Source organism: Microcebus murinus, chromosome 4, assembly GCF_040939455.1.
Source record: "Microcebus murinus isolate Inina chromosome 4, M.murinus_Inina_mat1.0, whole genome shotgun sequence".
Lineage (NCBI taxonomy): Eukaryota > Metazoa > Chordata > Mammalia > Primates > Cheirogaleidae > Microcebus > Microcebus murinus.
Genome location: NC_134107.1, coordinates 73,070,891 through 73,097,418, shown reverse-complemented (window position 1 = coordinate 73,097,418; position 26,528 = coordinate 73,070,891). Strand labels below are relative to the sequence as shown.

At 35.6% G+C, this 26,528-nt stretch overlaps 1 protein-coding gene across 1 annotated transcript; it reads left to right on the top strand.

Moving 5' to 3' along the window:
- The first annotated feature begins 280 nt into the window (after positions 1 to 280).
- On the top strand, positions 281 to 23,084 carry CHORDC1 (cysteine and histidine rich domain containing 1). Its single transcript, XM_020286649.2, has 11 exons — positions 281 to 483; positions 3,975 to 4,024; positions 7,773 to 7,829; positions 8,781 to 8,938; positions 10,818 to 10,921; positions 11,447 to 11,505; positions 15,554 to 15,624; positions 16,800 to 16,905; positions 18,647 to 18,766; positions 19,224 to 19,286; positions 19,535 to 23,084. The coding sequence occupies exons 1-11, from the start codon at positions 420 to 422 to the stop codon at positions 19,679 to 19,681; spliced, it is 999 nt and encodes a 332-aa protein (XP_020142238.1). The 5' UTR covers positions 281 to 419; the 3' UTR covers positions 19,682 to 23,084.
- The last annotated feature ends 3,444 nt before the right edge of the window (positions 23,085 to 26,528 follow it).

Here is a 26,528-nt window from a genome sequence, read left to right as displayed (position 1 = left end):
CGCGGGACAACAGGGCAGGGCGGCCGCTTTGCTGAGGAGAGACCCACAGCCAATAAAAGAGTGACGAAGTCTGGAGACAGCCTGTCAGTCCCGCCTTCGTTTGCGGTTCTTTAACTTTCTCCTTCACCAAAGTCCCGGCTGCGGCTCCGACCCGCTACTGCCACTCCCAGGAGTCCGACCTATCGCGGCTCCGCCAGCGCCCGGCCTCCCTCGCCGCTTCCTGAACGCCTCTTCCCATCTCCTCTGCGCCTGCGCGACCGGAAAATTCGCGAAGGTTCTTGAAACGCAACTAGTCATTTCCGGAAGCCGGCAGCCGCCTCAGCCGTCAGACCGGTGCTTGAGACAGGGCAGTGTTGGACGCGCCGCGTTGCGTTTCCCGGAGTCTGGGCCTTGCGTGTCTGTAACGGTGGGAAAGGAAAATGGCCTTGCTGTGCTACAACCGGGGCTGCGGTCAGCGCTTCGATCCCGAGAGCAATTCCGATGGTAAGAGGCGCGCCCGCCGCTCGCCACCTCGTCTGCCCGCAGCAGGCCCTTTGGGCTCGGGGTCCCTCCTGCGAGCCGGCTCCGTGAGGCTCCGGCCGGAGGTCCCTCGGGGGCCTGCGTTGGCCGCCCCCGCTGTGCGCCGCGGCCCCTCGGCGAGCGCCCGGGAGCGGCGTCTGACCTCGGCGCGCGCCCGCGAGAGACTTTCCCTCGACCCACGTGTTTCCTGGGTCGCCCCCGCGCTCTTTTTTTAATTCTGCCTGGAATGTAGAGCAAGACACTCTGATCCCCCCATCTCCCCGGTCTCTTTGGGGAAGCAAAAGTTAAGGCACTGCTAAGCTCGCTGTGCAGTTCTCCAGATAGTATTGGCTGTGATTTCGTGTGTGGAGTGAGAGATGGAGGAGGAGGATGGACGGGCAGCGGGTTATCCTAGCAGTTAAGTTCTGCCTCGTCTCAGTGTGGAAGCTTGTCGCTTGTTCAGTCGACCCGCTGTTAAAAAACTTACTTACTTTTGGAAGTGTTCTTGGTCAGGGAAGTTACTCCGTCTTTATGCTCAGTTTTGATAACGTTTGCCCCCTGGGGTGCATTCGTTGTCCTCTGCTTGGCAGCAGCGTTTGTTGCTTATTTTTGAAATGGCCTCGTCGGTTTTAGACCTTGCTGTGTTTAGTATAAACTGAGCGAATGTCCTTTACAACACTTACCTAGGGTTAAGGATGTAAAGATAAAGTGGCTACGCCAGGTGAACGATGGGAAATGCCCAGTGAGTTTGAATTTTGATTGATGAGTGAGATAAAGAAGTGAGTTGATTTCCTTCAGTTTTGTGGGAAGTGACAACACTTTTCTCAGATTCAACTAGCATTTATTGTATATTTTGTGTATGCCAGACGTTGGCAATAAATTGGCATTGCCAGCCAGTATATCCTATATGCCAGACTTTGTCATCTCATTTAATCTTCACAGCAGCTGTGGAAAGTATGCAGTATTCCAGCCATTAATAGAGAAGCCAAGTTCAGTATGGTAGTAACGTGGTTCAGTATTGTGGAGGAGATTAGAACCAGTGCCTTTTAAAGCTTTTTCATCTTTGAAATGTTTGAAATACTTATCTTTGCACACAGATAAATTGGTGATGTCATTTAAAATAAGGCTATTGATTTACAGGGTTTTAAGGAAGAGAAAAATCCAGTCTGTACAATGTTCAAGTTAGTGTTGACATTTTTATGATGTTAAAGAGAAAATTGTGAGATTTCAGTAGATAGCAGATTTGAGAAATGAGGGATTGTAAAACTCTTTGGTGTTGGTAGCCTTGGTGTCTATAGATATCTTCTACTTTAGTATCAAATACAGAGGAAAGGCTGATGGTGTGTGTATGGGAAAACATGTTTATTTGGGGGTGTTTAGTACTGTCTAAAGTTCAAGGGAGATGCAGCCATTTGTTGCAAGTCGGTATATGTTAAGTGATCCAGTGCCTAGGAAAGAGAGAGAGAAGGGGAGGCCAGGACATCCATGTGAATAGACAGTCTTAAGGATTGGGTGGTCAACAGTACCAGATATAGTAGGGAAACTCCATTAAGATTGATGAAAGTTTATTCATCAATCTTAGGTGAAGGTTGTTTTTGAGACTTAGTATAAATACTGAAGTAAATTGGTTGAGTGAATGAATGGAAAGTGAAGAAAATGGAGATAGAGTGGAACACAAAAACTAATAGCAAACTGTGGATTTAGTTAGGGAAAAGTTTTCTAGAATGGAAGAGGTTTGAGCTTGTACTTTGACTAAAGTAAATTAAAGGGATGAAGTTGAATATGCAAGCAAGTTCCATCATGCATGGAGTCAGATGCTGGATCCATTATCCTTAAAAATCTGTTAATCTACACTAAATACTTTCTAAATTGGTGCTGTGACATAATTACCATGTTTACTGACTTAGTCTGGTGATTTTTTTCCCTATAGACAAAAACTGTACTCCCTTCTAAGCTGATAGAACATTTTACTTTGTTCTATCATTTTAGCAAGTTAAGTGGGTATTTAAAGTAAACACGGTTAGGTTGGTAACTCCATATGTTAAACACTTATTCTAGAAAAAAACAACTTCAAAAGCAGTTATTTAATTTACACATATGAGGAAAACTGAAGCAACTGCTAGTGGCAGAGGGAGATTTTAGCCAAGGTCAGACTCAATGTTAAAACCCTTGATACTTGACTGTGTTGTAGCTTTCCTATTCATAAAATAATTTAAGCAAAACTGGTAAACATGATAAAAGCTAATAAAGAATGGCTAATTGCTTTTGAAAGTAGTGTTTTTCAAATTTTGTTCATACTAGTTGTTGGTTAAGATCTGATTCATTCCTGCTGCTATTCTGTCCTAGTTGACTAGTATTATGACATTTTATGCTTCTGACTGTGTTACACATTGTGCTTTTTATGCCTTGGACTACATTCAAGTTGGTATTCAGAAATACTGTATCCTTTACTTCCATTCTCCTGTCCATTCTCCTACTTCCTTTCCCTCTGTATGTACATTTCTACTTCCTACTTATTTTTCAGCCCTTAATTCTATTATTCACCTTAATTAATAGTGTCTTTCTGATCCATGGGTTTACTCACTGTATGAGGAAAATATCTAATACTTTCTTACTATACTAGCTAGCATAGTATCTATGCAACACATGGTTACTAAGGAAGCAAATGCTGGCTATTAATATGGGATAGGGAGATTCCTCTGAGTACCAGGAATTAATCATTTTAAGGCAACACAACAAATCTAAGCAGGTTATAGAGAACTGAAAGCTGAACAAACTCAAAAGGCTGAGTGAGGTAGCCTTGTAAGAAAATTGCAGAGGAACTGACCTCGTTTCTCTAAGCTCAGGATACTATATACTGGGAATAAGTGTGTCTATTATGTGATTTTTTTTTTTGTAATATAATACTCCCTATTGCAAATTGTAATAAACCCATTTTCATGAGAGTTAATAGTCAAGATTGATGGTATAGTGGGAGGAAAGTACAGAATAACAACCAAGTGAAATTAGCAATAAGATAATACAACAGTTTTTAAGATTTTGATCCTCTTCTTCCAAAATATCTTTTTATGGAATCTCTTGAGAAACCTTTGTGTATCAGTGCACTTAAGAACATTTAATTTTGATAGTATTTTGTAAAAGAATTGAAAGATGACAGTCAAAATCTTGGGAATTCAAGTTTGGGTACTAAACAAATTTTGCTACAAAGATTAAAGAAATATATAATATGTCATGCTTAAACCATTCTGTATTGTTTTTATCTATAGCTATTACACTCTTGAATTAAAGTTTTAACTATTAACTACTTTAATACAATGCACTTTGTTATGCATCAAACTCAAGCATTAGTAAATTTTAAAGGAACAATATTACCTACCTTTGGGGAAAGGATTGAAGGTTAACACCTGAAATAATGATGTATACATTTTACTGAATTATAAAGAATGACACTTTTTTCCTTCTCTTTTTTTCACCAGATGCTTGTACATACCACCCAGGTGTTCCAGTCTTTCATGATGCATTAAAGGTAGGAACTAGATATATTTTCAGTTTCTTCATATCTGTATAGTAAAATGAGAGATGTAATACTAAATCTTTATTAGTCTTATCTTTTTTCCCCCTCAGCTTGTGACTTTCTTCTTTCTTCCTGATCATTGTAAGGTGCTTTAAGCAGGTACTCCACTAAAGAAAAAGAAGATACCGTGTTTCCCCGGAAATAAGACAGGGTCTTATATTTGTTTTTCATCAAGAAGACACCCTAGGGGGCCGGACCTGGTGGCTTACACCTGTAATGCTAGCACTCTGGGAGGCCCAGGCGGGCGGATTGCTCGAGGTCAGGAGTTCAAAACCAGCCTGAGCAAGAGCGAGACCCTGTCTCTACTATAAATAAAAAGAAATTAATTGGCCAACTAATATATATATATAAAATTGGCCGGGCATAGTGGCGCATGCTTGTAGTGCCAGCTACTCGGGAGGCTGAGGCATCAGGATTGCTTGAGCCCAGGAGTTTGAGGTTGCTGTGAGCTAGGCTGACGCCATGGCACTCACTCTAGCCTGGGCAACAAAGTGAGACTCTGTCTCAAAAAAAAGAAAAGAAAAGAAGACACCCTAGGGCTTACTTTCAGGGGATGTGTTAATTTTTAAGTATGGTACAACAATCTACATTTATTCAAATATAGTTAAGTCGTCTTCTTCTGGAACATCATCATAACTCTCCAAACCCCAAATTCCATCCTGATTTCTTGTGACTCTATTTTTTTTAGAACCATTGGCCCCAATCTCTCATGTCGAGCAATAGAATTCTCATGGGGCAGATGAGAAGGGCTGCTCGTCTTCTTTACTGGTCCAGGAGGAAATGCATGGTTTGTGCAGATATGCTGCTGCATAGCCATGCCCATCACTAGGTCTTATTTTGGGGGTAGGGCTTATATTTCTAAGCACAGGATACTAAGCTCAGGATTTCTAAGCTCAGGATACTATATACTGGGAATAAGTGTGTCTATTATGTGATTTTTTTTTTTTTTTTGTAATATAATACTCCCTATTGCAAATTGGGGGTAGGGCTTATATTTCTAAGCACAAATGCTTAGAAATCCTGCTAGGGCTTATTTTATGGGTAGGTCTTATTTTCAGAGAAATACGGTAGTAGGTGGTGATCTTGAAGTCTTTTCTAGTTATAAATTATATTATTTCCATTTCAGTTCTCATTTTCTATACCCTCTTTCTTCAGTTTCCTAATTTCAAGACGAGATAGAAGTAGTTGTATTCAATCTCAGTCTCTCACTGCTGGCTAATAAAAACAGCTTTGAATTTAAGGAAAGATTGTTACAATGATGCTAATTTTAAGGCAGACATGTAAGAATAAAGTGTTTTTATTGAAAAGAAATGTTGACAGTTTTCCAACTATACTTCCTTGATCTGTAGAATTAGAGAAATAATAGAATGTCCAGATTTTTGATGGTGATCTTTTTATTGATTTTATATTATTTTTTTAGAGATAGGGTCTTGCTCTGTTGTCCAGGGTGGACCAATCATATCTCAGTGTAACCTCAAATTCCTTGGCTTCAGCAATCCTCCTATCTCAGCTCTGAGTAGCTGGGACTACAAGCACACTCTATTACACTCTGCTCATTTTTTTGTTGTTTTGTTTTTATTTTTTTTAAGAGACAGCATCTGCTGTGTTGCCTTGGGTGGTCTCCTGAGCTCAAGCAGTCCTCTCACTTAAGCCTCTCAAAGTGCTGGAATTACAGGGGTGAACCACCATGCGTGGCCTGACCTTTTTTATGTTCATGATATTATAGTACATTTAGAGAGTTAACTTTGTATATCTAAAAAAGAAAATCCTGCAGTGGGGCAGCCATGGTTTTAGGTACTACCTTTGTTCTCAGGAACGTAAACAGTCTTACATGTTTAAATATTGTTCATGCCCTTCCAATGTCTTAATTATCCTTCCAGAAAGTAGTTGGACTCTTTTGGTCCTTAAGTGTTATACAACCAAATCTAGCCACAGATAATACATTAGATAAAAAGTTGATGTTATTCTGATTAGTTGTCAGTGAAGAAAACAGAATAAACATTCAACAGGGAAAGTTGAAACCTTATTCCTCCCAATATCTTTTTTTAGACTCTTTACAAACCTTTATGGGGGTAGAAACTGTGGTTCTGTAGGGAAGATTTATTTTTCTTTTTTGGGAATTTTATCTTTCCTAGGCTGCCATTATTATGATTATTTTTCTTTGTCTACCTTTTTCTTTTTCTTTTTTTCTCTATGCTATTTTTCTCCTATCTCCCAACCATGATCTTTGGCTTGCTATTTTCTCTCTTTCAGTTCATTCATTCATGTCCTCAAATGCTGCCCCTATTCCAGTGGCTCTTACAACATATTTCCATTCATGTGTCTCATTGGCAAACTCAAACCAGTTTTTAAGGTGAACACTTATTCTAAAAATAGTCCGCTTCTCAAAACTTTACTGTTCCTAGTTATTCTGTCCATTGCTCAGGGTTTTTTTGTTATTGTTCTTACCCCACTGTTAATTACTCTAAATTTTAATGATTTTACTTAGAAGTATTTTTGTTTCTTTTCTGCAGTTCCAGTGTTTATTATTGTCTCTATTCTACAAACATTTCTTGAAAACCTAGATTTTCCAAGACTATTGAGTTTCACAGCCCAGTAGATTTCAGACAAAATGTGTACGTCAATACAGGGACACTACTTTTGTATTTGACCAAATAAGAAGTCAAATATTGCATTAACAAAAGAAAGACCATTTTAATATTAGAAGGGGCATATTCATAGAAAGGGACAGTCCTGCTCAAGAAAAGACAGTAAGCAACCTCATACTCGCATGCTTACATTTATCCTTCTTTTTCTCATTTTACTGAGGACTAATGTAGAATCCAGATTGGGGTCTGGGAATAGCTGGCCTCTATCATGGTTTAGGTGTATGTTTCCCAGTATCTGGCATAATTCTGTGTATGTGATTAAGACAGTAAAGCTTTTCTCTTATAGAGTAACTTTTCTGGTAACTATATTATCAGTACTATTTAAATCCTATATTTAAGGTAGCAGTTGATTCATCTATATCTCAATGCAAAATAAAAGAATTAAATACCTTTTTCTGTAGCATATTGAGAAACAGTGAAGTCCGAGTGGATATGTGCAAAGTTTGCCCTTAACTTGAATTTGGGACTTCTCAAGTCTTTAGACTGCTAAATTTCTGTTTCAGTATTCTCTACTGTACATTGGAATTAGAGATGACAATTTAATTAGAGATGATAACCATTTTTGGTAACCTACTTATATTTTGTTAGAAATCATAAACACTGGTACAATTTCTGTACTTTCATGCTTCTCACTATAAAGATCACCTTCACAGATTTAACAGTGTTTAGGCTACTATGTTAATTAATCTGTTATTCTGAAAATAGAGGGCTTATTGTTGAACTATAATGGGTTTTGTTTAGAAACTAAATTATTATAGTTATTATCCTTAGGAGATTTTTAAAGTAAAGCACTTTCACGTAAACAGAAGCAGTTTAAAGTGCTTCCTCTTGATGGTACATCACAACACAAATCACCTTAACAGTGGTTAATTATTGTTTTTAAAAATCAATTTACTTGATTCAGTGAATCATATACAGCACTAAAACTGAAAGATATATATATACAAGTTACTTAGGACTCAAGGAAAAAATATTAATACGAGTGTTTTAGTAAAGGGGTTGTGGTTCTCATACAAATATGGTTTTCAGTTTTTTTCTCTTATCTTTTATAGGGTTGGTCTTGCTGTAAGAGAAGAACAACTGATTTTACTGATTTCTTAAGCATTGTGGTAAGTACTAATTTTTTTTTCTAGATTATGTCCCTAAAGTACCTATAAGAAGCTTCAGATTTGAGGAATCTGATTTCTGATATCTCTTGACTGGTCCTTGTCAACTTGTAGGTAGCTTCTTATTTTTAAAATGGAGTTTATCTTTCTCTTTCCACTGTTTAAGACTCTTAAGGACAAAGGTTTATTCTTGATGTTAATATTGAAAGAAAATCAATAAGTAGGGACTGGTAGGCAACAGTCAAAGACATTTTCAATTAGGAACAATAAATTTTTGCCAAATCTAAGATACCATTGAGGTGCAGCATGATTTTATGTACCACTAAGAAACAAAACTAAAGCTGCTAATAAACTGACACGTCATTGACTGTATGATTTCAGAGGTGAGGTGTTAAAATTTGTATATAACTCTGTGGAGTGTGGTATAAAAATAGCTAACATTTAAATGTTTACCCCTGCTCTATGTGCCAAGTATTCTATTTTATTTAATCCTCTCAAAAAATATTTTAAATGCCATTTACCTCTATTTTACAGATAAAGAAATTGAGGTTTAAAAAGATTAACTATCTTGTTCAAAGTCATATAGCTAGTAAGTAGAAGAATTGGGGTTCAGATTGAGGCATTTATGAGTAACAGACTTTTGTATGTAAATAATTTTTAGAATTCTCTTTGTGAGTTTCTCCAGAATTCATTTTCTATGAACAAGTTTATGCTATATGTTTAATAGAATAAGTAGATATTTGTGAAGTATAATTCAAAAGGTTTTTTTTAAGGGAAAAAACTAATCAGAAGTAAGAATTCACTTAAAAATACAGCACATTTGTAGTCCTATTTTTTAGTTTCTTAAAATATAAAACTGGAGAAAAATGTAAAATGTATCAGTAAAGAAACAAAAATACAGTATTTCTATCATGGCATATAAAATAACTCTTAATGAATACCTTTCACTAACAGGGCTGTACAAAAGGTAGACATAACAGTGAGAAGCCACCTGAGGCAGTCAAACCTGAAGTCAAGACTTCTGAGAAGAAAGAACTATCTGAATTGAAACCTAAATTTCAGGAGCACATCATTCAAGCCCCCAAACCAGTAGAAGCAATAAAAAGGCCCAGGTATAATTTATACAGTTGCATATTTCAATACACTTGAATAATAGCATTTGTTCATGGTATTTCCTTTTATGATTTAGCGTAATACCATTTGTAGCTACTGTAAGCCACCAAATTTTGAACTGTTTAGTTCTTTCCTGAAATCTGCCTTTAAGTTTATTCCCCATCTACATGAGAAACATATACACAGAAAAACTTCATGGCTGGTGTGCTTTTTGTATTATCATAATTACAGGCACATGTACCTACAAGGTAGAGGAGTCAAATATCTATCTTGTCTTTTGGCATGTATTTGTTTTCACTGTGGCACAGTGAAATTCTTTGAAGGAGTTGTCCTCGTCATGAGATCAGTTTGAATTGAAAAAGAGCACAGAAAAGAAAAAAAAAAAGGAGCACAGAGACCTAATCACTCATCTTTACTTTCAGATGCCTGAAAAAAAAAAAACCTGCTGTTAATCTCATTAATACTGGTGAATTTTTGATGTATTTGATTTTGATGACTTATCTGTTAAAGTAGTCTTAAAATAGCTTTTGCTCATTTTGCAGTAAAATGTTAGAGATCCTTCATCCTTGCTTTTGATAACCAGACTCTCTCTGTGTTCCCACACATGTATATTGGGTACCTCTGTTACACCAGCTCTTCTTCATAACTGGCTTTGAGTACTGAATTATTTTAGAACCAAACTCTCGATCTTAAAAAAAACAAAAAAACTGATTTGGGGCTTTAAAATTGAGCTCTGTCGAAATGTTTATTTTTGCTATGAACTCACAGTATTCCCAACTTTTGCTCTTTGATCCTACTTAAATAAATTTATATAGTATTGGATGATCCAGGACCAAGATAATGTTCAGAGACTTTAGATGTTTATTTGTTCATTAACACTCTGGATACAGATCATTTGTTAAAGGAACTATTCAGAATGATTTTATTCCATCTCCACATTTTTCATAATTATACTATTAAATGCCTTGCTGACTGATTTGGCAGTTAAATAAATTATTAGAAAAATACAAAAGTCTGTCATGGCTCACTCTTAATCTCTTCAGTAATAAAGTAGAATCTTCTATAGTACTATGAATTAATATTTTCTTTAAATGATGGACTAGTAATTTTATTTAAAGACAGAAATTAAGTACTTTATCTTCAGTTCATTTGGTGGTGACTATAGAGTATGAAGATAATGGGTTTTATGTGCTTTTTAAATGCCTTCTATGTCCATTTTTTTCATTGTTAATGTAGAGTGAATAACCTAGGACTTCTATTTTATTGCTGCATTTATTAAATTCTTAACAATTATATATATAAAACTTAACTATTAAAAAATGTTAGAGGGCTTTTTTTTTAACCCTGCTAAAATTGCCTTGCGATACTATTGTATCTCAATTTACAGATCCATATACTAGTGTCCACATAATGTAAATTATCTCCACTGGTAGAATTGAGTATGGATACACTTAGTACATATTTATTGCCTGTTTATTATGTGCTCAGCATTCTGTTTGGCATGGAATGTAGAAGTACATGTGGTTCTTTGTGGTTCTTTCTTAGAAGTACTTTCTGGTTCTTTCCTCGGAGTTACTCGTTTTGACAAACTTGGATTTCTAGTCTTTATTCCCTTACCGTTAGTGCAACTGATAATGAAATGTGCTGCCAATAACATGATTATTTGAGATTTATTATTTTAATATGTGAAGCTTTTCTACTTTTTCTTAGAAAGCAGATACATTATAACAATTATTTATAAAATACTTTCTAATGGGAATCACTTGATTCATGAAACATTTGGCTTCTCAAAACAAAGCTTTTAAGGTTATTAATTTGGAGTACAAAGAAATATTTTAGTACATATTAATGTGGTAATAAAGTTTCAAAATTCTCTAGCCCAGATGAACCAATGACAAATTTGGAATTAAAAATATCTGCCTCCCTAAAACAAGCACTTGATAAACTTAAACTGTCATCAGGGAATGAAGAAGATAAAAAAGGTAAGATTTTATTTTGTTTTATTTTAATTATTTTCTGTACAACTAAGCAGTCATCCAAAAGAGACAGCAGGAGTTTGCTGAATATAAATATGAAAGAGCACATTGTGGTAAAAAACCAATAATACTACAGAATAAATATATGGTTAATTTTCATTATGTGTCTATTAAAAATAACCTATGTAAAATTGTTTTATGGTTTATTGTTTTTTAACAGTAAGTTAAATTTCTTTGATAATTGAAAATATTTACTTGTGTGTGATATAGAGCATATTCAATATGCTCTGACCTGTACCTGATACCATGGGAGGAAAACATCCTTTCATGGTTTCTGTTTTACAAAATTAAGATACAACATTTTATTATAGAATAGAAATACATCATATATCATTCTGGGGATATAGGCAAAAGCTCATCACAGTAGTAGGTTTTTTAAAAGTATTGTTTTATGGAAAAGATTACTTTTTAAGAATGATGCTGCAGTGAAAAGTTTTATTTTAACTTTCTAATTTGATTTTTTTGTTTCAGAGGAAGATAATGACGAAATTAAGATTGGGACCTCATGTAAAAATGGAGGGTGTTCAAAGGTATATATTACAAAATTTATGATGTGTTATGAAGTAAAATATTAATTGTGAAGAAAAAGTGCAGTTCACTGACTCAGTTCAGCAAACATTTGCATGCCTATTATATGTTGGACATTATGCTATGGACCAGGGCTATGAACATGGATAGAAGCCTCTTTCTCTGAGGAGCATCATACCTGATAGAATCATGGGAATAAATAATTTCAATTTAGTCAACATTTACTGAGCACTCACTGTGTACCAGGCATTGTTTTAGGGTTAGATATATAGAATAAAACAAAGGAAAAATTTATGTTCCTGTAGAGCTGATATTCTAGTATGGGGAGGACAGTAAATAGGTAATTAAATATTACGAATTCAGGTAGATATGAAGAAAAACAGACTAAGGAGCTAGAGTGAACCTGGAGGGGAAAATGTGCTATAGATAGTGGGAGCAGCGAGAGTAGAGAGAGGCTTTAGAATTTGGCTATTAAAGAAATAATAAGGTCTATGGAGTTTGGGCAAGGGTGTGAAAATGTCAGGTAAGAGATGCAGGCAAGATTATGGAGGTTCTTATAAGCCACAGAGATTTGGGCTTTGAGTATCATGGGAAGCCATTACCTTTTTTAGGGAGGGATTTTCAACTGGTAGTAGAGTAGGAGTGGAATTGGGAAAAGAAAAACCAGCTAGAATGCTATTAAGGAAAACTAGGCAGTGGGATTGGAGAGTAGAAGTTTGTTAGGAAGTGATTAAATGTGGGATGTAATCAAACATCTCAGTGAGGCCTTTTTCTACATATTCTTGCCTACTCTATGTAAAATTGCATACTCTTCAACATTTTCTCTCTTCTTCTTTTTTTCTTTATAGCCCTTTTTACCTTATATTCATTTGTCATTTATTTTGCTTATAATCTATCTTTCCCCCCACTACCTACTAGTATAAGGTTTATGAGGATAGGGTTTTATTTATTTTGTTCTTTGTTGTATCTTGAATGCTTAGAACAGTGCATATAAAATGAATGATACAATTTGGAAGTACAGATGGTTTCCAACTTATGATGATTCAACTTATGATTTTTCAACTTATAGATGAGTTTATTGGGATGTAACTCCCCATCATAAACAAAAGAGCATCTGTATTAGGATTTGTTAATGGATTGACTGTGAAGGAAACTTGTGGTCCAGCATCTGAGTGATTGGTGACAGCACTAACTGACAAGGTGAAAATGGAGTGAGAGCAGCTCTGTATTTTTCCCACATGTTAAGTTTGATATCACCTTGCTCATTAAGCAATGGAAATATAAATGTATTTACATGTATGTGAGGTAGAAGTCGTAGATACAAGGGAATGAGTAATTGTTGGAGTGAGGAAGGCAGTATAAATGGCAGGGTAATGGAAGAAGATGAAGAAAGCATCAGATGAGTTTTGAAAAATGAATGACTGTTTTGTAAATGGAAAAACAAGGAAAGGATATTTCAAGCATAGGTGTGATAGCAGTAGTGTAAAGAAAACAGTAGTCAATAGTAATAGTACGAAATTTAATGCTATGGAGTTGTGATTAATAGAATTAAGTAGGGACCGAATCCTAGAAGGCTTTACTAGTGCTGAGAAGTTAGACCTTATCTTAGGTTATGGAGGCCATTAAAGAAATTGCTAATCTTTTTCATTGAAGTACAACATTGAAATTTGTTAAAAGTTGTACAAGTGTAAGTTTTATAGCTCAAGAGAGTTTCACAAAGTAATTACAGCATTACAGTGCACTCATTTTTGTCTTGTCATTCATTATTCCCTTCCCGAAAGGTAACCCACATTTTTCTATCAACATAAATTTGTTTTACCTATTTTTGAATTTAATGTAAAAAGAATTATAGAATATGTACTCTTATATTTGTCGTATTCTGCTTAATGAATATGTTTGCTATAGTTAACCTTGTTGCATGTAGATGTAGTTTTCTTCTCCTTTCATTGCTTTAAGGTATGCCATTGATTGAATGTGCCACAATTTATTTTTTCTTTGTTTGCCCTTTATAAAATTTTCTTTGAATAATGCTACTATCGACATTCTTGGACATGACTTTTGGGACATAAAGTTGAATGTCCCTTACCTGAAATGCTTGGGACCAGAAATATTAATATTCAGGGTTTTTTTTTTGGATTTTGGAATATTTGGTTATATACTTGTTCAGCATCCCTAATCCAGAAATCCAGAATGATCCAGTGAGCATTTCCTGTGAGCATCATGTCACTGCTCAGAAAGTTTCATGTTTTGGAGCATTTTGAATTTCAGAATTTTTGAATAAGGGGTATTTAATCTCTGTATGTTAGCTTTAACAGATAATCTACATAGTTTTCCAAAGTGATTGCATTACTTTACACTCCTGCCAGCAGTATATGAGGCTATTTTCACTTGTCCCATGTGTCAGCAACACTTTGTTATATCAGTTTTATATTTTCAGTCATTCTGGTGTGTGTAGTGCTCTCATTGTAGTTTTGATTTGTACTTTCCTGATGGTGAGGTTGAGTACCTTTATGTATATTGATTAGCCATTTGTATATCTTCTTTTGAAAAATGTCCAAAATCTTATACCTGTTTTTCTAATATCTTTATCTTACTGATTTGTAGGAATTCTTTGTATATTTTAGCTACAAGTCATTTGTCAGATACCATTGCCTTTTCACTGTCTTAATGGCTTTGATAAATAGAGGCTCTTTAATTTTAATGAAATCCAATTTGTCCATCTTTTCCTTTCTAAATATTGTGTTCTATTTAAGAAATCTTAGTTTACTTTTAGAGCCATGAGGATTTTCTCATATAGATGGACATTTAAACCAAATAAATAAATAGAGGGAAAGGGTGGGGACATTTAAATATACAAACCATCTGGAATGGATTATTTTATAAAGTGTGAGTTAAACATAATTATGGAATTTGAAAAAGAGAGTGATAGTAATCAGATAATATCATTGATAGTAGAGAACAGAAATTGAAGGCTGAGAAATGAATTAGTAGAAACGTGTATTAGTATAGTCTGATTGCCTAAAATTTGCTAGTTCATGTGGAAGGACAACAAATTAAACTGACAGGTATTTTTAAGTCAGGTTGACAGGATTTCATGATAAACTACATACAGATGAAGTGAGAGGAGAAACTGAAGACAACTTACGGAATTTTGTTTTGGGAGACTGAGTGGATATGATGCCATCAAATACAGTGGGATGAAGAATAGGTTTGGGGGTTAACAGTGATAACTTTAGAATCTAATACACTGAGTTTTATGTGCTTATGTCTCTTGCCTACGTGTCTTACCCTATACTTTCACACCCTTTCCCAAACTCCACAGACCTTGTTATTTCTTTAGGATATATACATGTCTAGTACAATGCTTTGGATTTACAAAAAATAAACGGTTTTATTTTGTGTACTTGTAGGTAGTTGCTATAAATACAAAAATAGAAGGAAAATATACTATTGGCTACATCCATGTTTTATTAACATAACTTTTTGTGAATTCATCTGTAGAGCCTTCACCTACTACAGCAGTGGGGCCCGGAATCTTCCAGACAAACCCTGGATATATATATAGGTCTGCAGCTCATTTTACCCTTTATAGGGATAAGAAATCACCATCACTCTGGAACTTCCAGAATTCCCTGTTAATTTTCCCAGATTAATTGATAGTGCCCACATGAAGTATACAATATACACATAAATCTTACTGTAACTCTATTTCTGTTTAGAGTACTAATCCCTTGCTTTCAATATTGTTCTGTAAATTTAAATACCTGAATATGATTGGATGGGACCTCATACTCAAAAGGGTGAAAACATCTTCATACCCACTTTTTGATTATTTGACTTTCTCATAGGGACCTAAAACTTAACCAGATCCCAAAAGGGAGTCATTTTTTATTTCTTAACATAACGTCCTGGGATGAATTTATGAATGTTCTAGGTTACTGTTATTATTTCTTGAGTTATTTTCATAGTGGTCACCAGTACTACAAATATGTACAAGATGTAACTGTGAGATGTGCAGCTAATTTTTTTCCCCTCTTTTTTCTCTTTTAGACATATCAGGGGCTACAGAGTCTAGAAGAAGTCTGTATATATCATTCTGGAGTACCTATTTTCCATGAGGGGTAACCTATGCATGACTTACTAAAATACTTTGTGGTAGAGTTTAGGAAAGTTAACTATGTTTAAAAATTATTTGCCATGCAGTGTTATAAGGCAGTTTGCTTACATTGCCATTTAATCTTTACAGTAACCTAGAAATGTAGGCTTTGTCTTCTTGTCTTATATATGAGTAAACAAACAACATTACAGTTATTAAGTGGTCATTATACTTCAAGCCCCATGTTTTTATTTATACTGTGTATTTCAGTGTGATGCTGTTTTTATTTGGGCTAAATTAGTTTTTTGTTTGAAGGACTGTCTTGCACATTGAGGGGCATTTAGAATTTTTGACCATGGGTACTAATTATCCAAGAAGACCCTTACTTTTCCAAGGCCCTCAGTTGAGAGCCTCTCTTCTATATTACCCTGTAGTTTATAGAAACACAGTACTGTGTTGAAATCTTCACTGGTTTTATATTCTTCAGGACTCAAACCTGAAGTTTTACTGTAATTTTTTACTTGCTGTGTTGGATTTTTCTCAAATAATAATGGGTTTCATTAGTTGTTAATATGTTTACATGCTCTTTACTGATTTATTGAAATGTGATTCTTATAAATCTTTGGTAATACTACTTTTTGGTAGTTTCATGAGGAAATTGGAGTATGATCTATCAGTGAAAAGTTGATTAGAATTTTGTGATGATTTTATATGTCTTTAGGAGCTCCAAAATTACTATAAAATGGCGTTCTGGTTTTAAAATTACTACTGTTCCCTCACACCGTATAACCGTTTTTAGCTATTTAATAACTTGCAAGATATTAAAGTTGTACACTTGTTGATTTTTTAAAAACTCACACTTGTCACCATAATATTGCTGAATTTAACACACTAACTGCCATGTGAGTAGTATTTAACTCACACTGGTTTTGAGCCCAGGACCTCGTGAAGCATATGTAACTCACAAGTCTCTTTACCTTGAGCGGTGTGAACTGTTGTTCAAGTTGCATGTAACTGACACACAGAAAACAATAAATAACAAATTTTTCATTAAATTAGAAAGGATCGTTTTGTTTTGAAGGTTTTATTCTATTTTCATAATAAACACCATGGCCTCAAGGAAAAAAAAATTTTTTAGTGTGGCAGTCTGTGTGTTAATTGTGAAATTGTACTAATTAAATTTTTTATGATAATTTAAAGGATGAAATACTGGAGCTGTTGTAGAAGAAAAACATCAGATTTTAATACATTCTTAGCCCAAGAGGGTTGTACAACAGGGAAACACATGTGGACTAAAAAGGATGCTGTAAGTAACTTTCAGAATAACCCTGGGTTATATTCATCTGAGTCATTTTTAATTTGAGATTTTTTTAAAAAGCTTTCTTCCTCACACAGTAAAGTTCTGACATGCCTATAAAGTAAAATTAATCTGAGTCAAGCTTCCAGTACACACTGCCCTTGAGCATGATAGCCATTGTGTATAATGATACAGGTATATGAGTTTTTGTGAAATACTTAAGCCTGCCAAAATTGAAGTATCCTTGTCTTTTTCTTTTACTAAAATTAACTCAAAAGTCTGTCTCTACTGTTTGTTTTGTAAAAATTACTTTTCTATTTATTTCATTTAGACCTCTATTTCTCTTTTGGCTGCTTAAAACTTTATTTAGCCATCTGCAAGTGCACAAACACTCGGTCTAGTGGCCAAAACGGAGGATTGCAGGCTTGTTTTTGGTGGAATTCTTTTGAATGCCTCTGCTTTGCTGCAGGAAATTTATCAAGAGAAAAAAGAAAGCATCAGTTCCTACTTCCCTGCACAAAGATTTGGAGTTATGCAAATTTTTAAAAAGATTTGGAGCTATGCAAATAATGCCCCCAAAGCCCATTAAATTGTAAGAAGACAAGCAATTTATTACTAAATAGATTTTTATCTGTTAGCTATGGTTAATGTATTTTAAAATGTTTTAACTTTTCAAATTTAATAGTTTAGATATTTATTCAACATTTGAGTATTCTATACTTGCTTTTCAGTAATACATGGTTGGATATTATAAATATACCCCTAAAGTTATAATATTACATCTACCACAGAAGTTCCAGGGATGTTTTATTAGCAAAAAGTGAGGTCTGTCTGTATATTTTTTCCAAGGTTCAAAAGTTTGAAAGTTGTAGTTCAGAATAACAAAATTTTTTCTATTATGTTAAAAAGTTTTCAGAGTATAACCCTTGAAGGAATAATGATCTATTTTTTATTTCATATATGCAGTTATCAAGTGCAGTTTTTAAGCTAGGAACTAAGGGCAAAATGTGGATGCTATATGTAATTTAAATTCAACTAGTGTAATTGTACCAAAATGTAAATAGTGTCTTTATAAAGGTAGCTTCTCAGAATGTTTCCTGAATTAGTAAATAAATTTTTCTCATTTATAAAACAAATCACCATTTGCTGCTTTTAGAAAAAGAATGTAGAAATATACCACTGTTATGTAATGATTATTTCCATAATAGTAACAAAACATTCCACAAATTCTCATTTTTTTCTTAATGTTAGCATGACAGGAAAATGAGTATTCAGTACCAGTAGTAGAGAGTTAAAAGTGGTCATGTTTCCCCCAAAATTCTGATTTGTAGAAAATATAAGTTGAAATTTCCTGTGCATGAGGTTAAGGTGTTGTCTGATCCCACTAAGCAGATCTCTTTTTCATTTCAAAGTCTGTGTTGAGGGACAGTACTTAGTGGATTATAGAGTGTTAAAATTGGATAAAGTTTAGTAGGAATTCTTAAATTGTCTTTTTAACTGCATATTAATACTGTGGTCGTAAAAGAGAGTAAACAAATGGAAGGGATAAACTTTGTTCTCAAATTATAAAACTATGAGGAATTTTTGTATCACGGTGTATTTTGTTGTTTAAACTTCTTGATGTTTGCTGTAAAAACAAAGTGTTTACTTGGGCATGGTAATTTTTTCTCAATTGGATAGGTCAAGTTTCTCTTTTTAAGAAGTTAATTTTTGTGACACTTTTTAAACTTACAAAGTTCTTCTATTACAGGGGAAAAAAGTTGTTCCATGTAGGCATGACTGGCATCAAACTGGAGGTGAAGTCACCATTTCAGTATATGCTAAAAATTCACTTCCAGAACTTAGTCGAGTAGAAGCAAATAGTACATTGGTAAGTACGATAAATAACTTGGAGTAAAAATTCTTTTCTATACATTGTCCTTTATGTTAATGTATTATGTAATAAAATATTGTTCATACTTCAGCTGATTTTAAGATCTTACAATCTCTTCTATATGAAAAAATTAAATTCATGAAATTCTATTTTAAATGAAAATCTATGCATAATAGTTACTTGTGAAGCATTCTAGAGACATAGTAGCTTAGGAAGATTTGTCAAGTAACATATGTAAGATCTGAGAGCTATAGTTTAAAAAATTGAAAATAATACGGTACTTATTTCTCAGTATGAAACTTCAAGTCAGTTTTTCTTTAGTGCTAATGGTTTTCTCATAAATAGCAGTTTCTTAAAATAGCTTAACTGGTTTTATCAATGTCTTATTTTTATAATCAGCAATTATAAACTTTTAATTTGAATTTGATCAGTTAACTTTCTGTATCTTTTTCAGTTAAATGTGCACATTGTATTTGAAAGAGAGAAGGAATTTCATCAAAATGTGAAATTATGGGGTGTAAGTATTATGAATCCGTATGAATTTTTTCTAATAATTTATAATACCATTTGTAGAATAAAAAGCAGTAAGCATTAATGCACAGTACAATATAACTTAACATTATATCTTCCCCAAAAGTTTGTCTAGATATAAAAATGGCCTTAGAAGTTTGGATTGGGGGTTATTAGCATAAACAAGACTTTTGTTTTTGTCTGAAACTAATAAAACTGCCCAGGTTTACTGTAATTCTTTTTTATGAGTTTCAGGTGATTGATGTAAAGAGAAGTTATGTAACTATGACTGCAACGAAGATTGAGATTACCATGAGAAAAGCTGAACCTATGCAATGGGCAAGCCTTGAACTGCCTGCAAACAAAAAGCAGGAAAAACAAAAAGAAGATATAACAGATTGAGTGGGAAAGAAAGGGGGGAAGCTTTTAGCTATTTCAAAATTCTTAATGTGTGATGAAGTGGTGGCTTGCTGCTGTAATCTTTTTTTGTTCTTGTGTTGTTGCTAAATCTGGCATTTCAGGGTCAAGATGAGGTTTTTAAAAACCAAAGTCGGTTTATTTTTTTGTGCCTCCTATCTTCCTTTTGAGTTATGTAACATTGATTATTCATATCTCCTCACTGATAGAACCATGGTTTGTCCTGTACTTGAGGAAGCTGGAAAATAGCTCATAAACATAATTGCAGTATTTCTTAGTATAATACTATGGTAAGCAGAGAAATATTAAGAACCATTTTTTTTCACATCACATTTTACTAATTATTATGCCATAATTAGTAAAGCAAGATGAAATGTCAAAATTTTAATCAGTTTTTTCATGGATTTGTGTTCCTATAATACTTGAAAATAAGGAAGAGATGAAGCTTTGTATTGTTTTTTTCCATGTGGCATGATTACTTTTTTTAGGAGGATTAATTCTAAGGTAGTATATAGTAAGTAAAGGGGAATGTATGGATTGGTTAACAAATGAGAATTTGTTTACAACGAATTGAATTTAAAAATTACATCAAAACTTGAATTACTTGCCAAGCATTATGATTTAAGAGTATGGGAAACATAAATACAAGTACAGGGGCGTCAATTTGGTTAAAAGTCACCATTTTATAAGAGTAAGCAATAATGTTAAAAATCTTTTCTGATTATTTAAATGTCTTTGTATGGTATATGACTAAATTGTACCTGATTTACAGATTAAATCCTCTTAAAAATTTTTAGATCCATATAAAAAGAAATTATATCTCAGCTCCCTGATGGAAAGCTATATCTGTAAAATTATAGACTTAAAGGTTTGTGGAAATACATTAGGGGATGAGAAAACTAAATATACAAACTTTATGACAGTTGTCTACTACATGTTAAATAAAACAGCTTAATTCTTTTGGATTTTTTTTTCATTAAGGTTTTCATGAAGAGCTTCACAATTTTAGTGATACAATGTTGATTATATATTGTATTTTATTTATTAAATACAAGTAACATAGAATTAGATTGTTTATGCTAATTGGACTTATCCTTTGATAAGTTACTTTTTGAGGCAGTGCAGAACTCAAAAAAAATTAAGACATGTTATGACGGCCAGACTCTGACAGAACTTAATAACTTTGGGAATTAATTAGGCTTATATAAATTAAAAATGAAAAGGGTGGTTTATTTCTCAAACCCCTTGATGATTGATGATGATTCTCAAACCCCTTTTCATTTTCTTGGTATTAATGGCATTCTCGTAAAGAAAAATTTGCAGAAGTGCTAGTTAATAAAGTGTATATATCATTCTATTACCCTTAGCAAATGACAGATGTAGTTATATAATTATTAAAAGGTTAAGCTCTATTATAAATAAAGACAACATCTGGCAACCAGACTTTCATGACATTAAAATGCCATTACAAATTTTTGGCAGCAAAAGTTGTACTCAAATAGAATGCATAAATGTCTAGTACTTCAAGATGTATTTTTAAAAGTTATCTTTTATGATTTAGGAACCTGGGTTCATTTTAGAGATAAAGTCTTGTTTATTTCGGGAGAGCAGAAGGTTGATACTTTGATTAAAGGTAATGATTAATATACCTTTTTTAATGCTTCCTTTTTGAGGCTGTTTTCCCTTAAACAATGTCTTAATCCATTATATGTAATTGAACTATTATTTAAAGCAAGTGGATTATTGTAACCTCAGATTCAGTTACAAAGCACTGATTTCTTTTTTATATACAGCTTGCGTATTTAGTTTGGTTACATTAGTAACCATCTTATTTTGTTTTTTATTCCTAAGAGTCTTTGAATTTGTTGTCCAGGTAAAAATCTGAATGATATTTATCTTAGATTTATCCATAAAGGGACACAGTTATAGTTAGGTAGAATATGTTTTACTTTCAATTTGTCAAAAAGTTAATAAAAATATTTAATTTTATTGAATCATTTCTCTAGAAATATGCTTTGTCTTTCTTAACATTCAGAGAACTTACTGTAGCAAACCAGTCACAGCTAGGTGTATCATGAACTTGGTAACTAAACTCAACATGAGAAACCTAAAATGCTATTTTCTTGCCTACCACATTTACTTGTTTGAAGGAAGTCATTTCCTAAGAAGTTGAGCTTTTAACATCTTATTTTGAGATAAATTTTAGATTTACAGAAGAGTTGTACAGACAGTATTACAACAATTCTTATATCCTATATTAATGTTTTCCTTATGTTAAAATCTTACATTACCATAAAACATTTACAAAACTAAGAAATTAACCTTCATACAGTACTGTTAAATGAAGTAGAACATTTAGTTTTTAACTGTCTATTTTTAGTGGAACTCTTGAGGGTTAGGTCTTGAGACCACCCCTACTTTTTTGGTATAATTTGAGCTAGTAATTTATAAACAATTAAAAATATGAATTGGAATCAACAAATGTTTACAGGTAACTTTTGGTATAACTGGCAAAGGACTATAATTACTTTACTTTATTATTAATTTATATTATGCCAGGGATTTTAATTCTTACTAAGTGTAACTTTTTTGATTTTCTTTAGAAATTCTTCAACTATCAGAGTAAAAAAAGTTTTAATTCTTTCAGATACTCTAAGGGGGCTTTGAGTTATTGCCTCCCAACCCCATATTTAAGAAATCAGTCATTCCTTAGCCTAAAAATCATGTCATGCATGTACCTGCAATAAGGAAACTTTTTAAAAACTATGAGAGCTGGTGTCTGTTTTAGGTCATTTGGTTATGTACTCATTTTTTTTTTTTTAACAAATAATTTTAAGTTACCTATTTGAACATTAACAAGTTATTTTTTGTTGGTGTTGTTTTATTGTAAGTTATTTAGACCTGGCATTCATATTTGTTATTTGCTTTGTTCTCTTTTGCCAATATCATAATTTCATGTCCTTGGTTCTGAAATGCAAGCTAAGTTCAGCTTTTTTTTAGGTTTTGTTGATAGGATTTTTGTTTCAATTCTTTTGTTTTGTAAGTGGGAGGTTGTTTTTGTTTTTGATCTGTCCTTTACTGCTTCCCTACTGCCCAGGTATCAACTTAAATTTATCTAGTAGTGTTGCATGGCTTGTCTTTGTTAGTTAATTGTAGATGCCTATGGTTTTATACATGTAGCATTATCTCTAAATACCAAACTCACAAATTTTTTCTCCTACATAGTTATTGTTTGATTCTAAGTTTTTATAAAATTCTTAGTTTTGGGAAAAAAAGTGTTTCTAAAGACTGAAATGCTCATTGGTGTGACTTCTTAGTTTTCTAGTTTACTGGGCCATCTTTAATATCCATTGAAACGAAATAAAACTTCCAGTCGTAAACATTTTTATGTTTCTTGTTTGTCAAAATTATTTATTTTTCACTTTTAGAGACAGGGTCTTCCCTGTGGTCCAGGATAGAGTGCAGTAGCATGATTATAGTGCAACCTCAAACTCCTGGGCTCAAGCAATCCTCCTGCCTCAGCTTCCCATGTAGTTGGGACTATAGGTACACACCATGACACCTAGCTAATTTTTCTATTTTTTGTAGAAAGGGAGTCTTGTTATTTTGCTAGTCTCTAACTCTGGGCCTCAAGTGATTCTTCTACCTGGGCCTTCCTAAGTGCTAGGATTACATGTGTAAGCCACCACACCCAGCAGTGTGTCAAAATAATTTAATCTGCCATTAGTTTTTTTTTTTTTTTTTTTTTGCAATCACACAAGAGGAGGTTTATTTTCTGGCTAGCCAGGGTCCAAGCACCAGAGCACCAACGCAGTGGCCACTCTCGCAGGCAAGGACCCCGACTGGAACAACACAACGGCATGCCTTTTATCCCCATGGTGCACAAGCTCACTACGCATGGATCATGCGTTGACCTTTAAAATGATTGGTTGCCCACTATTGCCTTTTGAAATAATCGGCGGGTTGGTTGCCCTCTATTGCCTGATGGGCCAGTCGCCCATGCTTCAATGACCTCATCCCATAATTCCCCATACAGCGGTGTAGCAAGCAAGCAATGACCAGAAGCAAAGGTTTGCGGTTAGCTCATTGCCCCACCCAAGTAAATTCCCGACAATTGGAAGAATTCCTCTGTCCTACAAATTCCTCTGCCGTACATTCCCCCCTTTCTCTAGGTAGCAGATGAGCACTCTTGCTCGTCCTCAAGGTCTCTTAGGTGCTCTAGTTCTATAGCTCTTGACCATAGCTGCTGATATTTTTGCAATACTAGTAGCTGGACAGTTTATCCGTTACAAAAGCTACTAGTCTATTAATTACACATGGCGTGAAAGTAAGGACTAAGATTAGCATAGCGAGTGGGCCTAATAGAGTGGATAGTAGCGTTGTTAACCAGGGGGAACTGTTAAACCAAGACTCAAACCAACCTGCTTGCTGTTCATATTCCCGTTTGTGGCGGGCAAGCCCTTCCCTGACCTTAGCTATAGATTCTCTAACAACTCCCGTATGGTCTGCATAGAAACAACATTCTTCTTTGAGGGTAGCACACAGTCCTCCTTGCTGGAGGAATACTAGATCTAACCCCCTCTGGTTCTGGAGCACTACCTCGGATAGGGAGGTTAGTGACTTTTCTAGGTGTGAAATTGAATCTTCTATCCTTGCAATATCTTCATCAACAGCTGCCCTCAGAGTATTAAACCCTCTTTGCTGCATTGCCAGAGAAGAGATACTAGTTCCTGCTCCTATTGCCCCTAAGCCAAAAAGAGTAGCCAGGGTTATGGCTGTGAAGATCTCTCTTTTTCTTTCAAAAATTAGGTTGGTGACTCTTCGCCCTACTATGCCCTCATACATTGTCTCCTCAGTGTGGTATATTATTTTTGGGAACACTAACACCATTATACAGTAATCTTTAGACCCATGTAAGGTTAAGGGGTTGGTGAGGGTTTGGGGCAGTGAGTACAGCTGTAGGTCTCCATCCCAAAAACATTAGACCAAAAACACAACATTCCAAGAACACAACAACCAACCCCCACCGCGATCCGTCCATGTTGTCACCCAGTTCAATCTTTAGATGCCACAACCCCAGTCCAAGTCTGTGTCAGCGGTCCTGGGCTGTCGCCGCCACGGGGGTCAGTCTGGTCTTCAGAGGATTCTTCGGGTCTGCAGTTGCTTTCCACTGGTCCTGGCACCGCTCCTGGTCTTTTTTATTAGCAGGTCTCACGTGGGAGTGGTGTATCCAAGTCGCTACTATTCTATCGACCTTAAGAGCAGTGGGGGTAACAAGAATAATTTGATAGGGGCCCTTCCACCTCGGCTTGAGGGTTCTGCTGTTATGCCGTTTCACCCACACCCAGTCCCCTGCTGGTGTGGGTGAAACGGTGTCCGGCACCCTCCTCCTCAGGCCGGTAGATAGCATGGAGGGCCGGCCATACTTGACTGTGGACACGTTGCAGAGCCTGCACCGCTTGTAACACTTCTTTGGGATGTCCCGGAAGAGCCTCAGGGCTCATCCTAGGAACTACAGGAGGGGGTGTGCCGTACATGATTTTAAAAGGGGTTAAACCCAAGTGATAAGGGGTGTTCCGGGCTCGGAACAGGGCGAAGGGAAGGAGGGTCACCCAGTCTCCTCCAGTCTCTAGGGCCAATTTAGTCAGGTTCTCTTTTATTGTTCTATTCATTTGCTCTACCTGCCCAGAGCTCTGGGGATTATATGCACAATGTAATTTCCAATCTATCCCCATAGCCTGGGCCAGCCCTAGACTAACTTGACAGACAAACACAGGTCCATTATCTGATCCTATCCCTTTCAGCAGTCCATACCTGGGGACTGTTTCTTCTAATATTTTCTTAGCTACTGTCAAAGCTGTTTCTCCTTTCATAGGGAAGGCTTCTACCCATCTGGAAAACGTATCTACCATGACTAGTAAATAACGATACCCATACTTCCCAGGCTTGACCTCTGTGAAATCCACTTCCCAAAATAGTCCTGGCTGCCTCCCCCTTTCCCTCGTACCTGCGTGGGTCCCTCCGGTCCTCCCCGGCTGCATGACCTGACAGGCTCGGCAACTTTTGATGATGTCATCTGGAACTCGTCCTTGTGACTTGAACCTTAGTTGAGCAGTGTCCAGCAGTTGCAGCATCTTTCTCTTCCCTAGATGTGTGGTCTGATGCAGGTGTTCTAACAGGTGGCGTCTTAAGAGTTCTGGCACTATTAGGCGATGCCCTTCGTCCCACAACCAGCCATCTTCACGTAGCTGCTCTGAGGCCCAGACCTCATCTACACTGGAATAGTCCAGCAGAGGAGGCAACCGTCCCATGCCTGGGGGTGGCAGGCTAAGGTGCAGGATGTTTGGCTGCGGAGTGTCTTCTGCAGCCTTCTTAGCTTCAGCGTCCGCTCTCCGATTGCCCCGTGCTTCCACGGAATCCCCGCTCTGGTGTCTGGGGGTATGGACTACCGCCACTGCCTTTGGCAGCAAAACAGCCTCTAGTAGGTGGAGTATTTCAGACTTGTGCTTAATTTCCTTTCCCTCTGCCATGATGAAGCCCCTTTCCCTGTAGAGGGCCCTATGTATGTGCACAGTCCCAAAGGCAAAGTGGCTGTCAGTGTACACCGTCAGCCTTTTTCCTCGGGCCTGGCTAAGAGCCTCCGTCAGCGCTATTAGTTCTGCCTTCTGAGCAGATGTCCCTTGTGGAAGGCGTGCCGCCCAGATAAGTTTACCTTGGTCATCTACTATGGCCGCCCCTGTGTACCTGCGTCCGTCCTGGATGAAACTGCTTTCGTCCGTGAACCAGGTCAAGTCGCTACCTGGAAGGGGGCGATTCTTCAAGTATCTACGGG

Excerpts from the sequence above, each read along its gene's own strand:
- CHORDC1 (XM_020286649.2), top strand. The coding sequence starts at position 420 with ATGGCCTTGCTGTGCTACAACCGGGGCTGCGGTCAGCGCTTCGATCCC. Across the intron at positions 7,830-8,780 it reads CTGATTTCTTAAGCATTGTG|GGCTGTACAAAAGGTAGACA; the intron begins GTAAGTACTAAT and ends TTTCACTAACAG. Across the intron at positions 19,287-19,534 it reads AAAATGTGAAATTATGGGGT|GTGATTGATGTAAAGAGAAG; the intron begins GTAAGTATTATG and ends TATGAGTTTCAG.